The sequence below is a fragment of the Desmodus rotundus genome, chromosome 3 (genome assembly GCF_022682495.2).
Source record: "Desmodus rotundus isolate HL8 chromosome 3, HLdesRot8A.1, whole genome shotgun sequence".
Lineage (NCBI taxonomy): Eukaryota > Metazoa > Chordata > Mammalia > Chiroptera > Phyllostomidae > Desmodus > Desmodus rotundus.
The window spans coordinates 150,297,937-150,320,758 of NC_071389.1; the positions used below are offsets into that span (position 1 = coordinate 150,297,937).

The 22,822-nt window shown below is 45.1% G+C and overlaps 1 protein-coding gene across 1 annotated transcript in view; it reads right to left on the reverse strand.

The window, feature by feature from the left end:
• Positions 1-4,418: 4,418 nt before the first annotated feature.
• The window catches only part of NCKAP1L (NCK associated protein 1 like), a 41,096-nt gene continuing 22,692 nt past the window's right edge, over positions 4,419-22,822 (reverse strand). Inside the window, exons 21-31 of the mRNA XM_024575578.4 lie at positions 20,781-20,999; positions 19,177-19,307; positions 16,132-16,229; positions 15,907-16,000; positions 15,672-15,754; positions 15,278-15,358; positions 12,725-12,818; positions 11,701-11,817; positions 11,044-11,153; positions 9,729-9,818; positions 4,419-5,916 (exon numbers count right to left, since the gene is read on the reverse strand). Of these exons, the coding sequence (XP_024431346.2) occupies positions 5,785-5,916; positions 9,729-9,818; positions 11,044-11,153; positions 11,701-11,817; positions 12,725-12,818; positions 15,278-15,358; positions 15,672-15,754; positions 15,907-16,000; positions 16,132-16,229; positions 19,177-19,307; positions 20,781-20,999 (1,249 nt within the window). The 3' untranslated portion in view covers positions 4,419-5,784. The remainder of the gene's footprint in view (positions 5,917-9,728; positions 9,819-11,043; positions 11,154-11,700; positions 11,818-12,724; positions 12,819-15,277; positions 15,359-15,671; positions 15,755-15,906; positions 16,001-16,131; positions 16,230-19,176; positions 19,308-20,780; positions 21,000-22,822) is intronic.

Sequence of the window (22,822 nt, forward strand, 5' to 3'; positions counted from 1 at the left end):
CCGGTTCCCCCTCCCTCTGCTCCCCCTCCCTCCTCCTCTGCCTGCCGGCTCGTCTCTCACTCCTGGCAGCCACTCCGCCCCCTCCCAGAGGAACGATTGGAAGCCGGGGGCACACCCAGACCGAAGCGCCCAAAAGCGGGCACAGGCACCCAGGCTCCCGGGATGAGTGGCTGTGTGTGCCCAGCGCGGTGGATGTGAGTGCGTGTTTACAAAGTGCAGCGCAGGCGGTGGCGACGGCAGGACTTCGGTGTGGGTGTTGCGTGGGTTCTCTTGGTGTGTGTTTTTAAGTTTCTTTGTACGTGCGAGTGGTCTCCTATATTCACATCTGCCTAGCGTCCCGTGTGAGAGAGAGGGGTAGCGGGAGTTCACCTCTCTCTGCCTGGGGGCCTTGGCACTCTGGCTCAGTGAAGCCACCAGCCATCAGAACCCAGCCTCACACCAGAACCTCGCACTTGCACTTCTGCCTTTGAAGGGAAAAGTTCAGGGTCTGCTCTGAGTTTCCATGGTATCCCATGCCTTTCCTCCGTTCCAGTTCCGTTAGCGTGTTCTTCTGACGGTGTGCCCATCAGTGTGGCCTTCCCCCTGCTGTCGCTAACTTCCCTTCTGGAGGGGGAAGTTTCTCCCAAGGTTAAAGCTTTCCAGAGAGACTCCACCAGTGCAGGCAGCGCCACGTCTTCTTCTGATTAAATATAACTCCGCGTGAGAGCTGGGAAATTATTCCCAATATCTCAACCCCTCCTGTAGCCTTTCCAGATTATTTCTTCTTTTCTGTCTACAGGGAAAGAAATCTAGTGCCTGAGGGCCCAGCACAAAACAGCCTAGCTGCTTAAAATATTTGTAGAATGACCTGGAATTTGAACTCAAGACTTTGTAACAGGACAAAGCCTCTTCCATCAAACTTTAAGTCCAACTTCGGATTCTGGAAGGAACCGCCTCAGCATTCCTTAGAATTGTTCTCTTTAATGACCATCTGCTTTGGCAGTGGGGGAAATCCTATGTAGATAGAAAGTGGAGGTGTATTCACTAACTAATCCAGGATCCCAGAAGGTGAGTTTTAATTTTAAGAACACAGCAGGTTGGAAGGAGGCTCCCTCCTTCCCAGGCAATGGAGTAGAAAAGAACAGATGTGAAGTGGCAGCGTGAGGACTCCCAACATTGAAGAGTTGCCTTTGAGGTAATTAAGTTAGGCCAGGCCTTCAGATCTGGTAGGACAGAGAATTATCAGGAGAACCAGCTCCCAGTGGGCAGCCTCCACAAAGGCAGAAGAAGACGGCAGAGGCAGAAATGGAGGAAAACATTAAAAAGAATACCCATGGTCATGAACTATAGGGGGGGGATGTAGGAGGGAGGGGGTGGCAGGATGGAATGGAGTGAAGGGGGGAAATGGGACAACTATAATAGCATATCAATAGATATATTTAAAAATACATATACTGGCACTTCCCCTCTCTGCCCATCTAACTTCAGCATACATCCCCCTTCCCTCTCCTTGCCAGGAACAGTCTCAGCCAAGACAGACCTGTACCCGAGACCCCCAGTCAGACTCCTACACAATCTCTCAAAATTTGAGAGCAATTGACTTCCTTATCAATTGAAAAAAATGGGCTGGAAGCTACAAAAGAATTGCAAATTAGGATTAGAGCTAAAGAGCTCTAATTAGAAAATTAGGACTAGAGTTAAGGAGATTCCCAAATTATGCAGGTATTTCAACTAGAAGAAGTGAAAAGGGGGAAGAGGTCGTGATGTACTTCCAGGGGAATCTCTCAACATTTCCTGTGCACACAGTGGTATATCCCGCCCCTGCTCTCCCAGGCCCCCATCTCCTAACCCATTTTAAGAAAAGAAAATTTCATACCCCCTCCAAAAGTTATTTGTAAAAGAAACTTTAGACTCCATCTAACCCCCTTCATTTAACACATGGGAAAACTAAGAAACACAGAAAAAGTATGTGGTCCCACAGAGTAAGCAGCAAACCCTAGGCCAAGTCTCCCAACTTTTTCTAGTGCTTTTCCTCTCTGTGGCTCTCCTCTCTCTCTAGTCAGCAGTCCTGGTGTTTACCCTCAACCTCATTCCTCCTGTTGCAATCCCATCCCATTTCTGTCTTACCCTCCTTCTAGACAGGATGTATCTGTTTCATTCATAGGCTCAAAAGACCCACTATTCTTTTCTCCCCGTCTTCCTCCTGTCCCCTGCTCCCACTTTTCCCAGGCTCCTTCTGCCCAACCTCAGTTCTCTCCATTTCAGCTTCCAAACTGTCCCTGTCTCTTGGAGACCATGCCTCCTCACTCCCCTAACCCCACAATCCCTTCCAACAAGCTTTGGGTTTGATAGAGACCAAAAATGACATTTTGGCACTGGTGACGGATGGATGTGATCTGCCTCCCACAGGAATGCTATTTAAAGGGGCGGCCTCACAATCCTCTCCTCCCAAAGTGACAAGAGAAAAGCCTGCTCCTCAATCTCTCCAGAGCTGCAAACTCAGCTCAAGTTAACTTGTGGCTTCCTCAACCTGCAACGTGGCCCGCTGCTCCTGCTTCCTATTCAGGTGGGAGGGAGAGTACTTGACAACTCATTGAGGTGTGGGGGCTGAGGGGGGGTTCATCTTCATCTCTTTTGATGACAGGTACTTAGGAGGAGCAGGAGGCCCTGTGGGGAGGAGGACTGGAAGAACAGTCTTCCCCCCAAACCCCGTGAGTGCATTTCAGCCATGTGCCACCCTCTTCTCAAAGTGAAACTTTGTTGGAAAAGGACTGATATAGGTATGAGGACCAAAGGTTAAAAAAGTCTTGTCCCTACCAGGGGGACCTCCTTCTCCTGGATTAAAGCTCAAACTGCAGCTGTTTTCTTACCCCCTAGACAAAGTTCCAAAGGGTAAGACCCCTCCCCTCATCTGGGCCCCAGGCCTACTGCATTTAGAGGCTTCCCTCACCTGCCCACTGAACTGAACACCATAGTGTCTTTACTGCCCAAAGGAATGGGAGCTCCTCTGTAAGCATCTCCCCGCAGGCCTGGTGGGGGGGATAATTCCATCTCATTGCTGCAAACAAGTTAATGGAGATTGTAATGAAAACACTGCGCTAATGAAAATGCTGAGGCTAGAACCTACTCTGCCTGTAAGACAAAGCAATCAAGGTCAGAATTTCTCTCTGATACTCATTCCTCAGTTCCTTTGAGGCCAGAACAAAGCAAGCTGGGGATCTGAGAGCAGAAAGCAGTTCATAGTTGATTTTGTCCTAGGCTGCAAGGGGTCTCTGACAATTTAGGCAATTTAGGAAGCAAATTACCTGAAGTGCTGGTGGGCCCTGTTACCCCAAGACATTCATCTTTTGTTTCAGGTGGTTAAGGTCATCATGTCCTTACCTTCTCTTATTTTTGCTTGTTCTAGCGTCTCTGGGTGCTAACAACTAAGTCTTTGCAGATGAAGAGGCAGTCTGTTCAGGGAGGAAGGTCTAGGACTAAATACCATGCTCGGATCTCAGCTCTAGATGTACTGCTAAACATGTGACCTTCATTAAGTCACTTAACATCTCTGACTCTGTTTACTGGCCTGAAATAAGGAAGCCTCTTCTGGCTACCTTGCAGAAATAGAAGGATAAAAGAACACTTTGATAAATATATGTTGTAGATAAATGTATGTGTAATTGTATATTTATAAAAAGACATTATCACAAATGACAACATTTTAAAAAAGGGTAACAGATTTGTGTTGCCAGGGGTTGGGAACGGGAAGAGGGTTGCGGGAGAGAAGTGGGTGTGGTTAGAAAAGAGCAACATGAGGATCCTTGTGGTGTTGGAACTGTTCTGTACCTTGACCAAGGGTGGTGGACATACAAACCTACACGTGGCACAGCTTACAGAACTAAATATATACATACAGAGAAATGAGTGTAAGTAAAACTGGGGAAATCTGAATAGGGTCAGTGGATTGTATCAATGTCAATATCCTGGTTATAACAGTACACTATCGTTTTCGCAAGATATTACCATGAGGGAAACTGGTAAAGATGCACAGGATCTCTCTGCGTTAGTTTGTTGGATTAACATCTCAATAAAATTGTGGTTAAAAAATAAAGTTGCTATGTCTACTCTCTATTCCCCTGCAGCAGCTTGTCTTCCATACTCTGGGAGGCTCCTTTTAAGCATTTCCACATGTGGATGAAAAAGGGGTCTCCAGCTCCTCAAGACGATGATCCCGGCAGAGATATGTGTTTAAGAGTAGTTGTTCAGATACTCCTGAGCCTTCTTGTCCTCATCAACTTTGCCCTCAGTCTCAGTAGGCCTGACCCTGAGTCACTCCTTAGAACATACTGTCCTTTCCACAGCAAGGAAGGACAAGTTGCTGAGGCATGAAGCAGGATCCTCTGTTGCTTCTATGCTAAAGAGCAGACAATTGTTGCTGGGAAAAACTTGTGTATTGATTATGGATGCCAAGTTGTAAAAGTATGGACTAAGCCTGGGTCTCAAGAAATAAAAACCAAACACACATACAAAATCCAAAAACAGTTATTAAGTAGCTTTAATAAAGCCTGAATGGTTTTGCTGAAAATCAATAATTACTTCGTTTTATCGTGGAAGTATGAACATGACCCTGATTAATCAACTAGTTAACTCTATTTGCCCATTCCAACCACTCTAAACCTGTGACTTACATGATCTGTTGCTGCAGCTTCCCTGGCAGTGGGTGCACAGAAGTGATGGATGAAGGCCACTGTTTCCTGCCACGGAATTAACTAAACCCAGTTTAGTGCTATCTTGGACGCCCCAGGCTTTGTGACACTTGAAATTCTAATTAGCGCAGAAAAGGGATAAGTTGAAAGAACGTGTACTCCCTCAAGTATACCCACTCTCAGGGCCCTACAACCTAATGAGGTCTATAAAATTTAAGATCTAGAAGAGAAATCCCTGCCTGGAGCAAGAGCTGCACCCAGGATGACAAGGGGATTGGGGTTAAATCAGTCCTTCCAGATAGGAGGAGGAGTACCCCAAATGGTCCGGGAAGGAAACCACATGACTCTGGTCTAATTAGTTGTCTTGTGATCTGGAAATACATAGACTGACCCTCTGCTCTGGATTGTGCTGATGTCAGAGAAAAAGCAGGAAGGGTGAAAGTTAAGCAGATGAGAGGACTTACTTGTTACCCCCAAGGTGGTGGGGCAGGTGAAAGGGTTTGGAGCAGTGAAAATCTCTCAAGAGTACTTCCTCATTGCCCCTATATACAATAGAGCTGGAGGCAGAAGAAGAGACCTATGACTCCTAAAAGTGCCCCCACAAAGGAAAAAAAAGGGGTTCCTTTGCTACAACTTTGCAGGCTGAATGTTTGCTGAATACATTTGGGGAAAAAAAAGAGAGGAGATAATTGTCCTAATAAATGTGCAGGAGACAATAGCAGCTCCAATGGGAGGATTATAAGCTCATTATGGTTTAATATGATGATTGATCATCTCTGGCTGCCAGCATTATCCTAGGATAGTGAGGAAGGTCAGAGAGGTCCATGCCAGTCAGAGCTCAAGCTCTAGTCACCAGAAGATAGGAAACATATTTGTACATCACTCAGATTTTTCATTATAAAAATTCACAGACTTGGCCCCAAGCCCCCAACTTTTCCTATCAACTGTCCTCCCTCCCCCCAGCATGCCCCACTTCTCTATGATTTCTCAGTCCTGGACTGTTCGTCCACATGCCTGTTCCTCTGCTCTGGCTCCAGACCCCACCCCATTCCCACCCCTTGAGAAAATGACCACAGCTTCCAGGATGGCATGGGTTTAGGCAGTCCCAAAGGGCCCTTCAGTGAGTACTGGCCGGCACTCGGTTCAGGTGGAAGGCCCGAGATACCTCCCGATAGGCATTTCGAAGCAGGACATAAGGGAAACAGGACTCCAACATGTCTAGGGTCAGGAAGGAGGACTCCTCCACCACCTGGAAGAGAAGGTGCCAAGAGATGAGAACCTCAGGTAGGGCATACCTCCATGACACCCTGATCCTCCTCATTCAGTCCCATGGGCCCTCTGAGGCCCTCAGAGTTACAAGTAAACAGGGTTCCTAATCACATTCCCTTTCCTCCCCCACTTGGTTTACCTCTAGGAAAGCAATGTGGCTTCCTCACCTCCCTTAATAATGGTCTCTGTCCCCCTCCTCAGGGTTATGTGAAGGGCTCAGAAGTGGAAGGTAGGAAAGAATCACTTCCCTTGTAGCAGACAAACTCCCATTCTCTCCCACTCTGGATGCTAAAGCATATACGTGGGTGGGCAGCACAAATTCAGGTAAGGATGAATAAAGTGATAATGACAAAGCTTGGCAGAGAAAGAAACCATTGCCACTGCAGACCGAGAAAGAGAGGCCTGGAATCCACATGGGTGCCCTTGTGCTGGGCCTCAATGTCCTCCCTCCCTCAGTACAGTGCTTGTGGAACAGTAAGGATGCCGAATAAAGGAGCAGGCATGATTAATTAGTTTAATTAGAAGCCTGTGCACTGTGGTAATCCCAGCAGCCCCACAGCCCAGCAGAAAGATAGATCAAGATGCCTGGAGAAGACTGGGTGGGGGGCATATTAGCAAAGAGCAGCACAACCTGGCATGAGGCTGGAGGGTCCCCATCTCTGAAGAGTGAACAGGGTGTATTTCCTTCAGTACCCCTCTCATTAAGAGGTTTGGGACTACAAGACACAGTCTGGAGAGAAGTGTCCCATATCCTCTGGCAATCCACACAGATGGGCCCTCCCCAATATGTCTGGTGTTTCAAGCCCTGAAAATTCACTCAGAAAAGAGAACCTACCATATCTACTCTAACATGTTTCTCTTTCTGAAGTCCTTTCAGGTTTTAAAATTTGTAACATTCAGCTAGTCTCAAACACATGCACACACAATACGCGCAACAGTGCCAGAAGAGCAGACACTGCAGGCTGAAGGGAAGGAAATCTGCCGTTAAAACTGTAGCTCTGATCTTAGGTTGGATAATGGAAAGAATTTTTTGATAGGCAAGACTTTCAAACCTTAAGCCAGGACAGAGATAAGATCTCTTTTCCAGGATACGGGCCCCCAGGTATAGGGGAATGAGTGACAGCTTTAAGAAGGGTTCACAGGCCCCAGACTTCCTATTCTTTGCTCCATTAAGCACAGAAAATAACACGGCTCCTAACTGGAAGAGATTCTTAGTAGTGGAAACAGCCCTAGAGTGAAAGCCAAATCTGCCCCATATTATTTGGGGGGAGACCTTGAATGTCATCTTTCCCTCCCTGTCCTCAGTTTCCTCACCTCTGAACTGTAAGGACTGGACTAACTCCCAGGATCTGGCCTCATTCCGACATACAAGATTCCATGATTCTTTCCCCTGTGAAATGGAGGGAACCAGCTGGCAATACTGGGGTAGACACACTGCCCAGGCTCCACAGCCAAGACAGAAAGACCCCAGGGACAAAAGTGCCTGGCTAGGATTTGGGGCTTTATGAGTGGCCTCTTAGAATACAGCTCTTTCCCCTTCGGTCATTTCCAATTTCTCTGAGGAAACATTTGCATTTAAATTGCTTTGCAGCAGCAAGTCCCTCTGTCATTCCCTCCTGTGAAGACTGCCTGGTCCTAGCTGTGTTCCAGCCACTCTGCAGGCCTCACTGCAATGCCACAAGGGGCAGCCACCTCCTCACACTTTGAGGTTAGTAGGAGAAGGGGGGAGCAAAGCAGAAGGAGGAGGTCAGGCAATACAGAAACACCTCCAACCTTACAGAGGTGAAAACTGCCCAAGGAAATGAAGAGGCAAGCTTACCCATCCAGAAACTAAAATGAACTGGAGGGAGAGGGAACTACTAACATTTCTTAAGCATCTATTATGTAGTATTACTTTCACATATCTTATCTCATGAATCCTAACCACTCTATCATAAGCATTGTTGTCCATTGTTATGGATAAACAATCAGAGTCTCACAAAGGTTAATTAGCTTGCCCAAGGTCATGATGCTCCAAAAATTGTGCTCTCTAGCACACCACTGGTCTTTGCCCTCATTTGCCTCCTCTGCTCTCTCACCCCTCGCCTCACACACCCCACACACATACCCTTCAGTCCTTTCTCTTCTCTTCTCTATCATAACCCTTAATCAGCCCAACCTGGGCTTTTTTCTAGCAAGAGAAGCAGAGACACAGATCCCACTCAGTGCCTGTGTATTTAAAGGAAACCAGGGGCACTCCCACGTATGCCTTCCCCTAACATTTGTGGTCCTGGGCTAAGAGGCCAAATGGAAGCCCACATACCATATGACAAAATAAATCAAATAAACTATTATATTTTATATTTCAACCTTCACAATATACTTTTATAATGATATGGAAGGCCAGGTTTGATTTAAGAATCCTTAGACTCCTCAGAGATCTGCACCTGAACGGAGAAGGAACCAGCCCCAGTTTGAAAGGTTTTGTATGCACACATAGACTTCTATCTGCACAGCTAAGCTCTAGCCATACATTCCTTGGGTACTAGGGACACCAGCAGCAGTCTGCCTCAGTAGGACAGACTTAGGGAAGAAGCTCTGCACAGCCCCAAAAGTGGGCTGGAGCTGCTTAACAAAGAGTTCTGAAGTCCCAGAAATCTTTAGTGTGGACTTCAAGGTGGAACACAGCCTCCAGGTGGGCATATCCTCTCCCACTGGCCCAAGGGGGACCTCTTAAGCACACGGCCCAGGGCAGGAGCCCCTCCTGTTCATATCTAAGTACCATACTAAGCTGGAGAATCAGACTTTTAGAGCAAAACAGTAAGTGTGTTGAGGAGAGAAAATAGGGTCATGAGGAAAAGTTTTTTTTTTTAATTAACTGAGTCAGAGTTACCAGAACTTTCTGCCAAAGTAGGGGAAAGTCCACAGCTTGGGAAGAAAGGAGATGAGACAGCAGGAGATGCCTGATGCATGGTTCACCTGGCTCCTTGCCTTACAGCTTTTCATCTAAAATCCCTTCCACCTCTGCCCTGCCTGGTATGGCTCAGTGGATTGAGCACCAGCCTGTGAACTGAAAGGTCATTGGTTTGATTCCCAGTCAGGGAACATGCCTGGGATGAGGGCCAGATGCCCAGTTGGGGGCCTGTGAGAGGCAACCAATTCAATGTATCTCCTTCTGCCCCCTCCCCCAAGCTCTGTGCTATTCAGCACCCTCTTCATAGTACTCTTAAGGACAAGAAATACAGTCCTGAGGAAGTAGTCACATAAAACCAAACATGCACTAAACAGGTAGTTATGGATGAGGGACACAACTGCTCTACCAGGTCAGACTGGAGAATATTGCAGGAAAAGGGACCCAGTCCATTAATGGCCAGGCTTGGCCCTGTCCTGCAGAGAAGTTCTTAAAGACTCTACCTTGAGATTACAGGACAAGTCCAGAATGTTAACCAGAATATGAAGACTAGACCCAGAGATCAGGCAGAATTAAGTTGTAGTTAATGCTTTTGAGTGATGACAATACCATGGACCAAAAGACCTTAAAGAGAGTCTCCCTGCCCTGGCTGGGTGGCTCAGTTGGTTGGAGCATTGTCTCATACCCCAAAAGGTTGAAGGTTCGATTCCCAATAGGGGTGAATACGAGAGGCAACCAATTGATGTTTCTCTCTTACATTGATGTCTCTCTCCCTCTCTCTCTCCCTTCTTCTCACTCTAAAATCAATAAACATACCCTTGGGTAAGGATTTAAAAAATGGGGGAGTTTCCCTCTGGCTCTTCCTCTCTCTTTCCCCATAGCAAATTAAATAAGATACATACCAAGCGCATGAGCAGAGAAATGGATTCCCGATTTCTGGTTTTAATCTTGTCAGTCTCCTGGCCCAGCTGCAGGAGGCTGACAGAAGACACCTGTAAGGGAAGAGTTTGTAAGGGAAGCAGATTTTTATGGAGGTCAGAGCAGGACAGCCTCAGGCTACAGGAAGTTAAAAGATCAAGGAGGAAAGTTAAAAAGGGCTGGGATGTTTCTGGAAACTGAAGGCAGAAAAAGTGGCAAATTCCCTAGGTTTCAGAGACTCACATTGCATGTGAACCAGAGAGTTTGGAAAACAGGAAGTTGCCTAGGGTGCTGGGGGAGATGTTGCAAGAGCGAGGAAAGAACCTAGGACAAAGGCAGGTGGTACTGCAAACCAGGAGATTCATCTCTTTTCCTAGGCAGCCTTCAGACACCACACTTCACCAGGCTGTTTACAGCTGACTCCCCACCCAACGAGAAACAGAGCTGGGCCTGATTCACACACAGTGCTCTTGGTATCTTCCTCCTTTTTTTCAAATTTCTTTCAAACAATTTGGACATAGCCTACAGTAGAATTAGCTCCCTGGTTGTAGGTACCAGTCTCTAGAAATCTAGACCAGTGGTTCTCAAAGTGATATCCCAGGATGAGCAACATCAACATAACCTGGGAACTTGCAAATGAGAATTTTCCAGCCCAGCTTCTAATCTACTAATTCAGAAATTCTCTAGGTGGTTCTGATTTATGCTAAAATTTGAGAATTTGAAAAGTTTGGCTTTTTGTCAGTATTGTAGTTGGAAAGGGCCTTATGGATTATAAAACTCAGTGTCTCTCCAACTTTATTGTGCTTCAGCTCTCCTGCAGATCTGACTAAAAACAGAGGCCTGGACTCACCCTTGGATATTCTAATTCAGTAGAACTGGTATAGGATTGGGAATGTGTATTTGAACAAGCCCCTTAGGATTCTAATGCACACCAAGATAGTGAATCATGCATTCGGTTTAACTGCCCTATTTAATAAATGGAAAGACTGAGGCCCCAAAAGTTTGGCTCTTCAGAGGTCATACAAATTCTTAGTAGCAGATCCAGAACTGGAACTCAGATTTTCTGACTCAGTCCAATGCTCTTTCCAAGTATTTGGGCAGAGGCTGAAATACTAGCTGTTAGGGAACTTAGAAGAAACTCCTGCCTTTCACAAAGTGGCCCCTCACTACTTACTTGATGAATTAGATGGGAGGTGAGACTGCAAGGCCTGTTCAACCATGACTGTCTACAGATTTAAGTCAAACCATTTGTCACCAAACTTTGCAACCTTCCATTTCTTACCACCTAGACCCACTTACCACCAGAAATTCCTTGAGGTGAGTCTCAATGTTCTTGTTGTAGAGTGTGAAGAGGGCAGCAGACACCTGGATGATGGCTTTGGTCAAGCAGTGAATATTGTTGTTGTAACCTAGGTTATTATTGACAGGGAGAGAGAGGGAGAGAAACAAAAAGAAATGGCCAAGTGAGTCACTCCAGCCCTGACCAGTGTAGTTCAGTTGGTTGAGCATCATCCTGCAAAGTGAATGGTCACTGGTTCAATTCCAGGTCAGGGCACATGCCTGGGTTGCAGGCCAGTGTGCAAGAGGCAACCAGTTGATGTTTCTCTCCCCCTCTTACTCCCTCCATACCCATCTCTCTAAAAATAAATACATAAAATATAGTTTTTAAAAGAGTAAGTCACTCCAGGCTGGTCTCAGCTGGGAAGTTTTCATTTTTCAGTCTGGACTACCCCTATTTAACAACTACAGGAGGCAATTGGGGACTAGGAGAAGGTATTCCTATGAAATTTCAGTGGAATTGAATTTTATGGATAGCCTTCTCAAGTGCTTTTTGAGAACTTTACACCTGAGTAAAAAGCCTCTATTTTCTAGGTAGGCAACTGTCTCTACCTCATCTCCTTAACCCAGGACAATAACCTAAATAGCACTGTTTCCTCAGACCTACTCCTTACTTACCATCCTTCTCAATGCTATAGAAGGAAGAAGGATCTGAGGCAAGGAGGGGGAGGGAAACTGCAAGAAAGATCAAGAGTAGGCAGGCCACCTTATATTCTTCCTCAGGGGATGAAGTATCTGGAAAGAAGGAAAAGAGGAGAAGTAAAGTCAGCCAACAGGAATCATCCTCTACAAGGGTCCTATTTCACAGAATTACTGAGGATCATATGAAAAAATATCTATGAATTCACTTTATAAAGCACTATAGGCAAGTCATTATTTCTGAAGGGGTCAGGACTAGCCTCCACTTAAGTGAGGGGCCTGAGCCCTTGGAGGCCTCCTCTGGTGACTGAGCAGAGCTCTTAGCACAGGACTCTGCTGACAAGCAGTCTGAGGACACTGTCACCTGTGATGGGGTGGAGAGGCAGGAAGGAAAGGATCTCACCAAAACCAAGAGAAAAGAGGGAAGACCAGTCTGTCAATTTTGAAAGGGCTTAATACCAGCCCCTTGGTTCCATCCTATTCTGAGTGTGTATAAGTATGCACATGCTAATCAGAGGAAATGCGTAATGGAAAATATGAGAGACAAGTGTGAGACCTGGGGAAGAAGTGAAGAGTGTCATGGTGATTACATGGCGGGGGAGGGGGGAGGTGAAGCACTAAATGACCCTGGGGAACTCAGATGCTATACCACACAACTCAGCATGAAATCATATACTAGTGTGTACTGTTCTCTCATTTGCATTCATTTTACTTCCCCACCCAGATTGTAAATTCCTTTGAGCACTTGCTGAGCAACAGACTCTCACTTAATACTTTTTAGCTGATTGACAGGTCAACTGATTGGATTCTGACTAGAAATCTAAATTTCCTGTGTAAGAATTGATATTTTGTGGGGGTTAGGGACCACACTTTAAGTCTTTCCTTAGCTCCCAGCTTAAAGCTTCTGAATTCACACCCCCAAACAAAAGGCTTCTTTGACTTTGGCATTTTCCACCCAGAAATATGGCCCAAGCCCTCCCTCTCCTCCTTTCCCCAATTTTACCAGTTTTCAGATTAGCAATGGCGGCCACCAGGGCTGGGTCAATGTCACAGCCCACTCCTGCAGCAGATGCCAGCTCAAAGATACTCAGGGTCACCTGGTAGAGAAGAAACCAACATTCTGAAGATGACTCGCAGGAGAGAAGTGCTTTGCAAAGGCTATAGGACATCAGGATTCCTAGATCACAGATTTTAAACTTTTGGTGTACTACCACCTTTTCTAGGTATTCCTTTCATAGCTCTCCCTTATCTACAGGGGGGGAAAAAATGAAATACTTTAGCTTGGTCTTCCCATACACCATAGTACAAATTTACTTTCTCAACCTTATTTCCCCAAATACTTATTACAGTCAATGCAGCCAGGGTAATTTATTCACTCTTCAAACTACAGTTCGTTTGCTTATTTCCATACTTTGGTTCATGTGTTTCCCTCTTCTACAGTGTCCTTTCCCCTCCTCTACCTAAATCGAGGTGAAACCCAGTCCTTGAGGCTTAACTCATATCTCAAATTCCCTGTGAAGCCCTGATTATGTCAGCCCAAGCCCCTGTCTCCCTCCTTAAATTGGTACCACAGACTTAGCACTGGTCACATACAACATCTGGTAATTTTGGTTATCTTTTCAGATATGAGGTGAGACATATATGGCTTATCTCACCAACTAGATTATAATTTAAATTTTTAAAAAATTCATGATATGGAGAAGAGAGAGAAAGGCTTTAGAGTGAGAAGATCTAGGTTCAAATTCTATACCACCAAGTACTAAATGTGTGACCTTGGCTAAAATTTACTTAACCTTTTCGTGCCTTGGTGTTCTCAACTGTAAAACTGGGATAATAGTACTTACCTCACAGAATTGTTGTGAAGATTAAATTGGACCACAAGTATAAAGCATCTAACCTAGGGACTAATGGAGTAACTAATAGACAAATAAACACAGATTCCTTTCCCTTCTGCCTTTATCTCAAAGCTAGGAACTTTGCATTTCTTTTTATCTTCTCTAGTGTTTAACACAATGCTAAGCACATAGAAGGCACTTGATTAATATTTACTGATGGATACCTGATCCCTCATTGTTCTTAGAATCAGGTTCCCAGGATGTAGCCCCCAAGGCCCCTACTCCCACACCAAGTACTTATCCGCATTTTGAGGTAAAAAGGAACTTTAAAATATTCTGAAAGAACACAGATAATTATTTCAATAGTAAACAACTAAGCATTGTATGCAAAGACCCCACAAACATAACATAAGCAAAGTGTGTATATGTACTTGACACAGAAGGCAAACCTTAGCCACATTCTGCTTTGTCCTTCGTTTAAATTCCCTACTTACTAGATGACCCTGCTCATGGCAACCATGGCCTAGGAGATCAGGGACCTGGTCCGTGACTTGTGGTTTTCTGGATGAAGAAAGGGATGATTGAAGGGGTCTTATTTTTCTCTTCTTCTAATCTTTTTACCCCTCTGAGGCAGTAACAGAATCTCTGATGGACAGGGCATCCCCCTCTCCACCTCCACCTGCTTATTTTCACAAGCAGGCAGAGCCTAAAGCTCGGGGCTGTCTAGGAGATATCAGCTAGACAAGCTCATGACAGGCTAGGGCATTCGACCTCAACATCAGCAGCTGCCAGAAATCCAGGCTCACCGTAAAACTGTAAAATCAAAGGCCAGTCAAAAGGGGCAGCTATCCAGTGAAACATCGCCCGCTCATGGCCCCCATGAGCATTTGACCCTCATCTGATTTTACACAGACAGAGAGGGATAGTTCCCAACTCTTGATCCAGACATAAGGATGTTTTTCTTAACATCTAACTTTAATTCTTCCTGCTAACCAGTTTCCTCTTATCACAGTCCTCCCTTCGTTGAAAGAATCGACAAGAGATTTAGCCTGTGCTTTTGAAGGCCCTTGTTCCCAGCCTTCAGCTGTATTTCCTGCATAACATATTTGTTTACTCCAGATAACTCAAAAGACAAGATAATGTGAAGTAGGGGAGAAGAAGAGGAAGAGATGTTTAACTTGGGGTGACTACAGAAGCCCCTCTTTCTTTCACCATCTCTATAGTGAATGAGGCCTGAGGCAGGAGACACAGAGAGAGGAATCAGGTGTCAGAACTGCGGGAAAGAAGAGGCCAGAAAAGGAAATGAAACTGACAGGCAGGGTGGGTGGGAATAGAAGGAACAAATCTTTTTAAAAAGTACCTAAGCTCCTGACTAAAGAGAGAACTTGTGTATACATATTAAGTGAAAACTTACAGATACTGTCCTAAAGCTTACTCCCCTCCTTCCTGTAATGTTGCCCCAGCCCAGGCAGGCTCTCCCAGGCTCCCACTCCTCTCCACCCCTCCATGTCTCCCCAACTCTGCCCTCTCTCTCCAAGAATATTTGTCTGACCAATGCCCCTCTCCCTCTTCATAAAATTTCCCCCAGTGTTTTCCTATTCTAATCCTGGCTCTTCTCCCCACAGTATTCTTCAGAGCCCTCTCTCCCTTTCAAGATCCTAGCCACATCCTTTTTCAACGACAAATCTCCTAATTGGACTCCATTTTGTACTCCCCTTTACCTTGATGTCTGTGTCTGGAGTGACGAACTCCTTCAGGCATTCGATGGGACCCATAAGAAATGGGCAGTGGGAGGAGAAAACCTGGAGGAAAGAGAAAATAAATGAATCCACAGAACAGTTGACCAATGCCTTCAAAAAAAGGTGAAAACAAACCAAAAAAAAAAAAAAAAAAGGGGCCTCAGCTTAAATAAGAACACTAGCTTAAATAAATTCCCCTTCCCTCTCTTCACACGCCTAGGTTCCCTCAGCTCACTGATCCCTAGAGATATCTAGGACCTCTATCAAATTAAGCTCCTTTCTCCTCAGTCACTAACCCTTTTCCACAAGTTCTCATACAAGCCGTACCCACAGAGGTACCTATGATTCTGTGGCAGCCCTCTCTCCCCTCACTCACCTCCCTAAGTCCCTCTTGAGCCATGGCCCTAAAACCAAGAATAACTCCAATGATGGTCATGCGCTTCAGCACATTGTCAGCCCCTGAGGAGAAAGAAGAGTGTTAGAGAAGAGAACATAGGAGAAAAGTGGTGGTGCTGCTTCTTCAGACCCAGGCTAGCCCCAGATCACCCCAAACCCCTATCATCCATAGTGCTTTTCCCACAATTCCTTCTCCCTTTAGGGGAGATGCTCACCCGTCAGCTGGGGCAGCAGAGAAGCCATCAAGTCTGCCTTGCTGAAGTTAGATCGGATCTGAACAAGCACATCCATGTTCTCCACCACCAATTTCTACAGCCAGGACACAGAAACATTCAGCAGGAAAAGATAAGCCCCATGGTACACCTCCCCCCCCAGCCTCCTACTCCTAACCCCCTTCCCCTGAGGCTAAACTTTTCACCCAGAGCTTGCTTCCACAGTACCTTCAGCTCCACAATCTGAGAGGTCACGTGCCACATCAGGTTTTCACTCAGGAACTTCATGCCGTAGGGGCCCAAGAGTTCAGCCAAGGCTCGCATCTCTGGAATAGAGTTACAGAGGTCCCATCTGAGTCTCAGAGGGTACTGGAGCATTTGCATAACAGCTATAGGGTAATTTGAACATTTAAGATGTTTTTCAGCAAGGAAAGGAAGTGGGAAGTTGAGGAGCAAAAGTGACCTAATATCCTGCATTCAGGTGATAGGTCTGGCCTGCCCATGGGACAATTTACCCTCTCCCCACTGGTACTCGCACCAAGACTTACCACAAATGGTAACTATTTACTTTACATTCTTGTAAGAGTCTACACTTTCCCAAGTCCTTTTATGTGGTAGCTGGGTTTCACTCTTGCTGGACCAGCTGTTGTAGCTTTCCTAGCTGTAAGACCTTAAATAAGTCACTGACCATCTCTGAGCCTTAGTTTACTTTTCTATAAAATGAAGAAATAAATATGTGCCCTGAATACCTCACAGAGTTGATATGAGAATAAACAAGATACATTTTAAAAACCTTAGAACACCATAAAAATATATCCATAAATAAGGGATTCATATGTAATTTAAAAGACAAGGGTGGGTTAAGTGCTTGTTCAGTCACTTAACCAAGTCAAGAGCTGGTACCAGAAACCTAGCACAATGCCTGACTGCTCCTTCCTGTGTCCCAGCAGATACCACAACTAGTTCCTTATCTGGCTTTTTCTATGTTCCTCCCTCAGCTTCCCTTATTTAACACCTTACTGTCCAAGTTTTCCTCTCCTTAAGCTACATTTTCTTTTTTCATAATGAACATATATCCCCAGAGTTCCGATTGTTTTTTCTTCTAAATTCTTCTTTCCTCTAGTCTACCCCAGTGCTTCATCCCTCCCTACCCAGCCTGTGTCTGGCCTTGTGTGAATCAAATAAAGCTGCCTAAGGAAATCCCATGTTCAACAATGACAAATTCAGACAGGGAGAAGCTCTAGCTATGACCGTTGGGTATGGGCTATCCCAGAAAGAAAAGCATAAAATACCAGGAGTAACAACAACAAGAGACCAGTAGGAAAAAGGCAAGTTTTATATAGTTAATGTAAGTCCAGAGGGAAGAGAAAACCAAGACCCCATGCTTCAGTCTTTGAAAGCAGGGCCAGTTGACCTATACCTCCACTAATGGCTGAGGATGGGAAATGGTCACAGCAGCTGACACAGAGCCTTGTCCAGAGCAAGTACATTTTTAGAGTCACCTATTTACAGTAGGAAGATTAAGCTGACACCTGGAAAAGGATTTCCTAACCAGTCAATTTAGATAACGCCAAAATGGCTAACAAAAGGGGAAAGGGGCTGAATTTCCTTCTCTGGAGTAGATGGAGAGGAGACGCACTGATCTGTCAGACCTCCTTACTCTAGTCTTCTCTACTCCAGGCTAGTAACCCTAGGGCTTCCTCCTCTTTCCATCTATCTATTTTTGGAGTAGTATTGTCCTATTACCATGGTAACCCAGGGAAATTGGGGTGGGGGTGGTAGAAGGGGGAATCAGCATTACCTCCTGCTGCTTGTCAGTTGTCAGCAAGACCTAAAGCTGATTTTAGATGCTGCCTACAGTTTGTGGGTGGATTGATGAGAAGGGGACATCTGAAACCTCCAGCAGACTCTTCAATAGGGTCAGCTTAGTGATGAAGTGAGAAATAGCACAGGAAGAAGACAGAGCTGGAAAACAGAACTGCGTACTCTGACTTTCATAACACCTCCAAGGAAGGGGAAGAATGGAGCGGGCAGGTCACTGAAACATCTCCTACCTGTCCCAGACACCATGTAGGAGCCATGATTTATATGGAGGTGACAGGAAGGAGGAAGCAGTAGGAGAGTTCATCAATCAAGTCAGTCAGTGAAACAAATCTATGAAAAAGGATCTGTATGGTTTAAAGCTCTCTTTAAAAAGAGAGTGGCTTCCCACCCTGACTGGTGTGGCTCAGTGGATTGAGCACCAGCCTGCAAACCAAAGAGTCACTGGTTCAATTCCTAGTCAGGGCACATGCCTGGGTTGCAGGCCAGGTGTCTGGTATAGGGCAAACCAAAGGCAACCACACGTTGATGTTTCTCTCCCTCTCTTTTTCCTTCACTTCCCTTCTCTCTAAAAATAAATAAATAAAATATTTTTAAAAATTAAAAATATACAAAAGAGAATGACTTCCCAATTCACTTACTACACACTTATTACCTGACCCTCCTTGAAACAAAAAAGCACTTCTGTATACTGGGAAGCAGCACTACATAGTGATTAAGCACCTGGGTTCTGAAATTTGACTGCCTTGAGTTGAAATCCCAGTTTTACCATTTATGAATGTGTGACTTCAGGCAAACTCCTTCAACTCTCTGTGTCTCAGTGTACTCATCCGTAAAATGGGGATGATGAGAGTATCTACCTGAAGGCTCTTGTGAGGATTAAATGAGTTTATACATGAGAACACTGATAACTTAGCCCACAATAAATGCCATCTATTATTTCATCATCATTATTAAACAGCAGTAATCTAAGCACTGGTTAAGGCTCTAAAATGTATCCCTAAGAAAGAGGATACCATAACATCAGACGAGTGTTTAATAATTCCAAGCATGAGAATGTTCTCCTTACACTTATCTTTTACCCTTCATCTTATGTCCTACTGTTTTATTCTTGGTAGAGATGGAAAGTAATCATTTAATATCCTTTGAACAATAGATCCTTTCAGGGACTTGAGTGCTCCTACCCAAATCCTAACACCCCTCATTTTCCCTCTCCACCTTCAATCCGCAGGCCACTCCAATTCTGAGTCTTGCTTAGAATCTTTTTCTTTCTCTTTTCTTTCTTTTTTTTTTTTTCTTTTTGGTCCCTAAAGTGGAATCTAGCAGAGATGTAAGGATAGTGTAATGAGCTTCTGGGAAGGTAAGAGAATTTAGATGGGGTCCATAGGCTGAGATACTTTATTGAAGGGAAGGACTCAGCTCCTTGGTGAGGTGACCAGGCCCTGGGCTCACCGGAGATGTCAGAGAACTCGTCTGCGCTGAAGTGTTGCTCTTCCTCCCTGGGGAGGCTGACGAAGGCCTGCATGGCTGGGGAGAAGATGATGGTCCCACTGCTCGCCTGTCTAAGCAGACTTTCTAGGTACCTACAGAGTTGGCCAAGAAAGCACAGAAAATTAGTGTTCGATCCCTTCTCCCTGTCATTTCTTCCTACCACTACCACTGGGCCCAGAAAGAGAAACCCCACAAAGGCTGGGGTGGGGAGAAGAGACTCAAAAAATACGGTAAAATACCCTAGTTAACACCCCAAACATTGGCTCAAAAACAGCTGGCAGTAATATAATCCCGCTTTGCCTCTAATCTGCAAGGCTGTCAAATGTAATGGTGTGCACTCCCCTCCCTCAGCCCCTGCTCTTTCCCAACTACTGCTCTTGGCTTTTCTCAGTCAGGTAAGGCAAGCCCAAGGTGACAAAAAAAAAAGTTCTTACTGATTGAGCCCCTCTGAAATATACTTAGCCTTAACCTCTCCAATAAGAACGTTGGACTAAAGACTTAGAATCTTGGAAGCGGGTCTCAAGTCAAACTTCTTGGACAGGGAGAACCCCCAGGAACAGTAGCCATCCAGTCTCAAAATATTCCCTCCTGACCTCTGGGCAAGCTGAGAAGCCCTCCAGCCAGTGTCAGCAGAGGAGGCCTTGGCCAACCCGTGCCACTCACCCAGGCACTAGGTCTGGGCTTAGATTTTACAGGAGTCTCCAGCTAACCACTAAAGGTGATTTTTTTTTCTTTTAATTTGAGCTAGTTGTTCAAAAGTTTGAAACTGAGAGATGTTACATTAAAACTACAGATTTAGTAGGGCGGCGAGCAGGAGGAGCTAAGTGAATGCTGCCCCTTTAAAGAGGCATGCCCTCCCCTATTCCCACCTAGCCCACAACACCCAGGTCCCTTACCTCTCGGGTCCCTGTTGGTATTTTTATTTGCAAACTTCAGGTATTTGTATTTGCAAACTTTGTCTTTCCCCGCTACCCAGGGGGTTCTTTGCAGCTGGGTTCCTGCTGAGCTGACACTGGACTAAGAGTGCCACCCAGTGGCTTGGGGAAGTAGAAATCTGGCTCTTTTACATCCTTAAATTGTAAAAGAAATATTGCTCCTACTTGCTCTGGTTTGGGGGAGGTGGCCCCCTTCCTATTAAGAATAATCTGCTAGAGAAATGGTCGTGTCTGGAGTTGAAGAGATAGTGTTCCAGAGAGATAATGTTAGAATGGTTTTCAGAGGAAGAAACTAGGTGAAAAGAGAAACAAGGGAACTTCAAAAAGTGGAAGAGAGATCACTTGAAATTAAAACAGAATCCAGAAAAGGAAGGTTGAGAACTAGAACTTAAGAGGAAAAATGTCAAGCTGTTACAGAGTAGGTCAGTGGATGTTACAGGGAAGATTAGAAAGAAACCTCAAGGTGGACAGAAGGTGCCCCAGCTTATTGCTCCAGTCCTCAGGCAGAAACAAGCCTTCATTTGAGGGACTGTAACCCGGGGAGCTAAAATGCCTGGGCCCGGATCCTGCTGTGTTAAGGAAAAAATGCTAACAAAGAGGTAAGGCAGACTGAAGATAAGCAACACTGACCAATTTGTGTAGAGAGTGGTGATGGTCTGTTCCCCGCTTGAGTCCAGTGGCTGTGTCTGCTGCAGAAGGGCGTTGCGGATGACCCTGGAAACATCTGCACCCAAAAACTGGGCCAGTGACTGTATGAAATTGATGTATGCTTTGACTCCAGCCAATAGCTCAGACGGTCTTGCAATCTCCTGGGTTGTGGCATTGTAGCCAGCCAGCCACACAATGGCTCTGGGTGACAAAAATCATAATTAAAAACCATAATGGTAAACGTAGTCACAGTTCTCACATTTACACTGTGTTCCAGATGCTGTGCTATGATTTTACTACATGCATTATTTCATTTAAACCTCATAGCAACCCAAAAACATAGGTACAATTATTATCCCCATTTTACAGATGAAGAAACTGAGACACAGAGAGAGTAAGTCACTTATTTTCTGTGAAGACCGCACAGCTGGCAATTGGCAGAGCTGGGGCTTAAATCCAATAACACTGATTCCTAACCACTGTGCTCTTCTGCCTCCTCTGGAGAAATTAGATCAGGTGGTAAAAGACCTGGGCTCCCAAATATCATCTAATTCTACCTGAGGGTTCATACCACCCGCATTCTCAGGGACAGTATTTTGTCTTTTCTCCTTGGAAAGAATTAGTTCCAACCATGGTCAGAAATAGGAAACCACACCTAGAAATCCTTGGAAGTGCAGTACAATGCCTGGCGGCCAGGGGATGCCAGAGCTGGAGGAGGAGCACACTTGCCTGGCATGCAGCTGTAGCCATCCCTAGAGAACATGGGAGGACCGTCCACACTGTATAGCAGGTTCTCAAATAACATCTTTTTATTAATGTTGATCTTTTCATTTAACATTGATGTGATGCCATAGGAACTTAACTCTTTTTTCATATGGTAAAATTGGTTTTCTTATATGTTGTTTCACTTGAAGTCACAGACCCTATCAACTATGTTAAGTGAGGACTTACTGTATTATTTTGGAGGCACACAGAAACACCCCTTCCCACTGTAGCCCCATCTCCTTCCAAAATATCTTCCCCATGAGGCTTTTTTCCTTGTTGAAAGGGTAAGGGGAAACATCCCATTTTGCCAAAGCCTACGTCAGTCATTTGCACCTCAATAGGAATGAATTAATCAGATTCTTCCTAAAGCCACAGATGTTTGGGGAGCTTTTTGGTTTTGTTTTAGGAAATATGTTTATGGCAGGGGAGACAAAGGGAACAGAAGGGCCTCCTCCCCATAGAAAAAGGAAGAGAGAAGAGAAACCACCTGAGGAAAAATAATACAAAAGGGGCAGACTCAGGCCAAACCTAGCCTATTTTAGAATTTTCATTGATGCCAAATCTCTAGGCCGACATTGGGGCTTTAGGAATAATGATGCCTGTGAATAAAGTCTTAGAGATATTCGAAGAAAACTAGAACATCACACCCATGCTGCTCCAAGGCCTAGAAAACACTGCCAGCTTCTGAAGGTTTATAACATGGACAATTATCAACTTGTCATCTCCTTGAGGGTATCTATGGACCCAAGATACTTCTTTCCATTAGCTAGTGTATAGAATGAAAACAAACTAAATTTACTGTCACAAAGCAAAAACCTAGTTGAAAAATAAGCGTGCATCTCCTACAATGAAAACACAGACTCCTGACCACTCTCCCTGCTTCTGTCCCTGCCCTCTCAGTGCATCCAGAGTGAGCCTATTGAAATATGGAGTGAAATCTTGTACTGCTCTGCTCAAACCCTGCGAGACTCCCTATCTAACTCAGAGTAAAAGCCAAAGTCCTCACAACGACACATGAGCATCTGGACAGCATGTCACTCCTGCAACTTCTCTAACCTCATGTCCTACCAGTCTCCCCCTCATTCATTCTACTCCAGCTTCACTGGTCTCCTCCACGTTCCCTGAACATACCAGGCAAGTTTCCACCTCAGAACCTTTGCACTTGCTGTTTCCTCTGTTTAGACTGTTCTTTCAGTCACATGATTGGCTTCCTCACTTCCTTCAGGAATTTACTGAAATGTCACTTTCTCAAGCAGGCC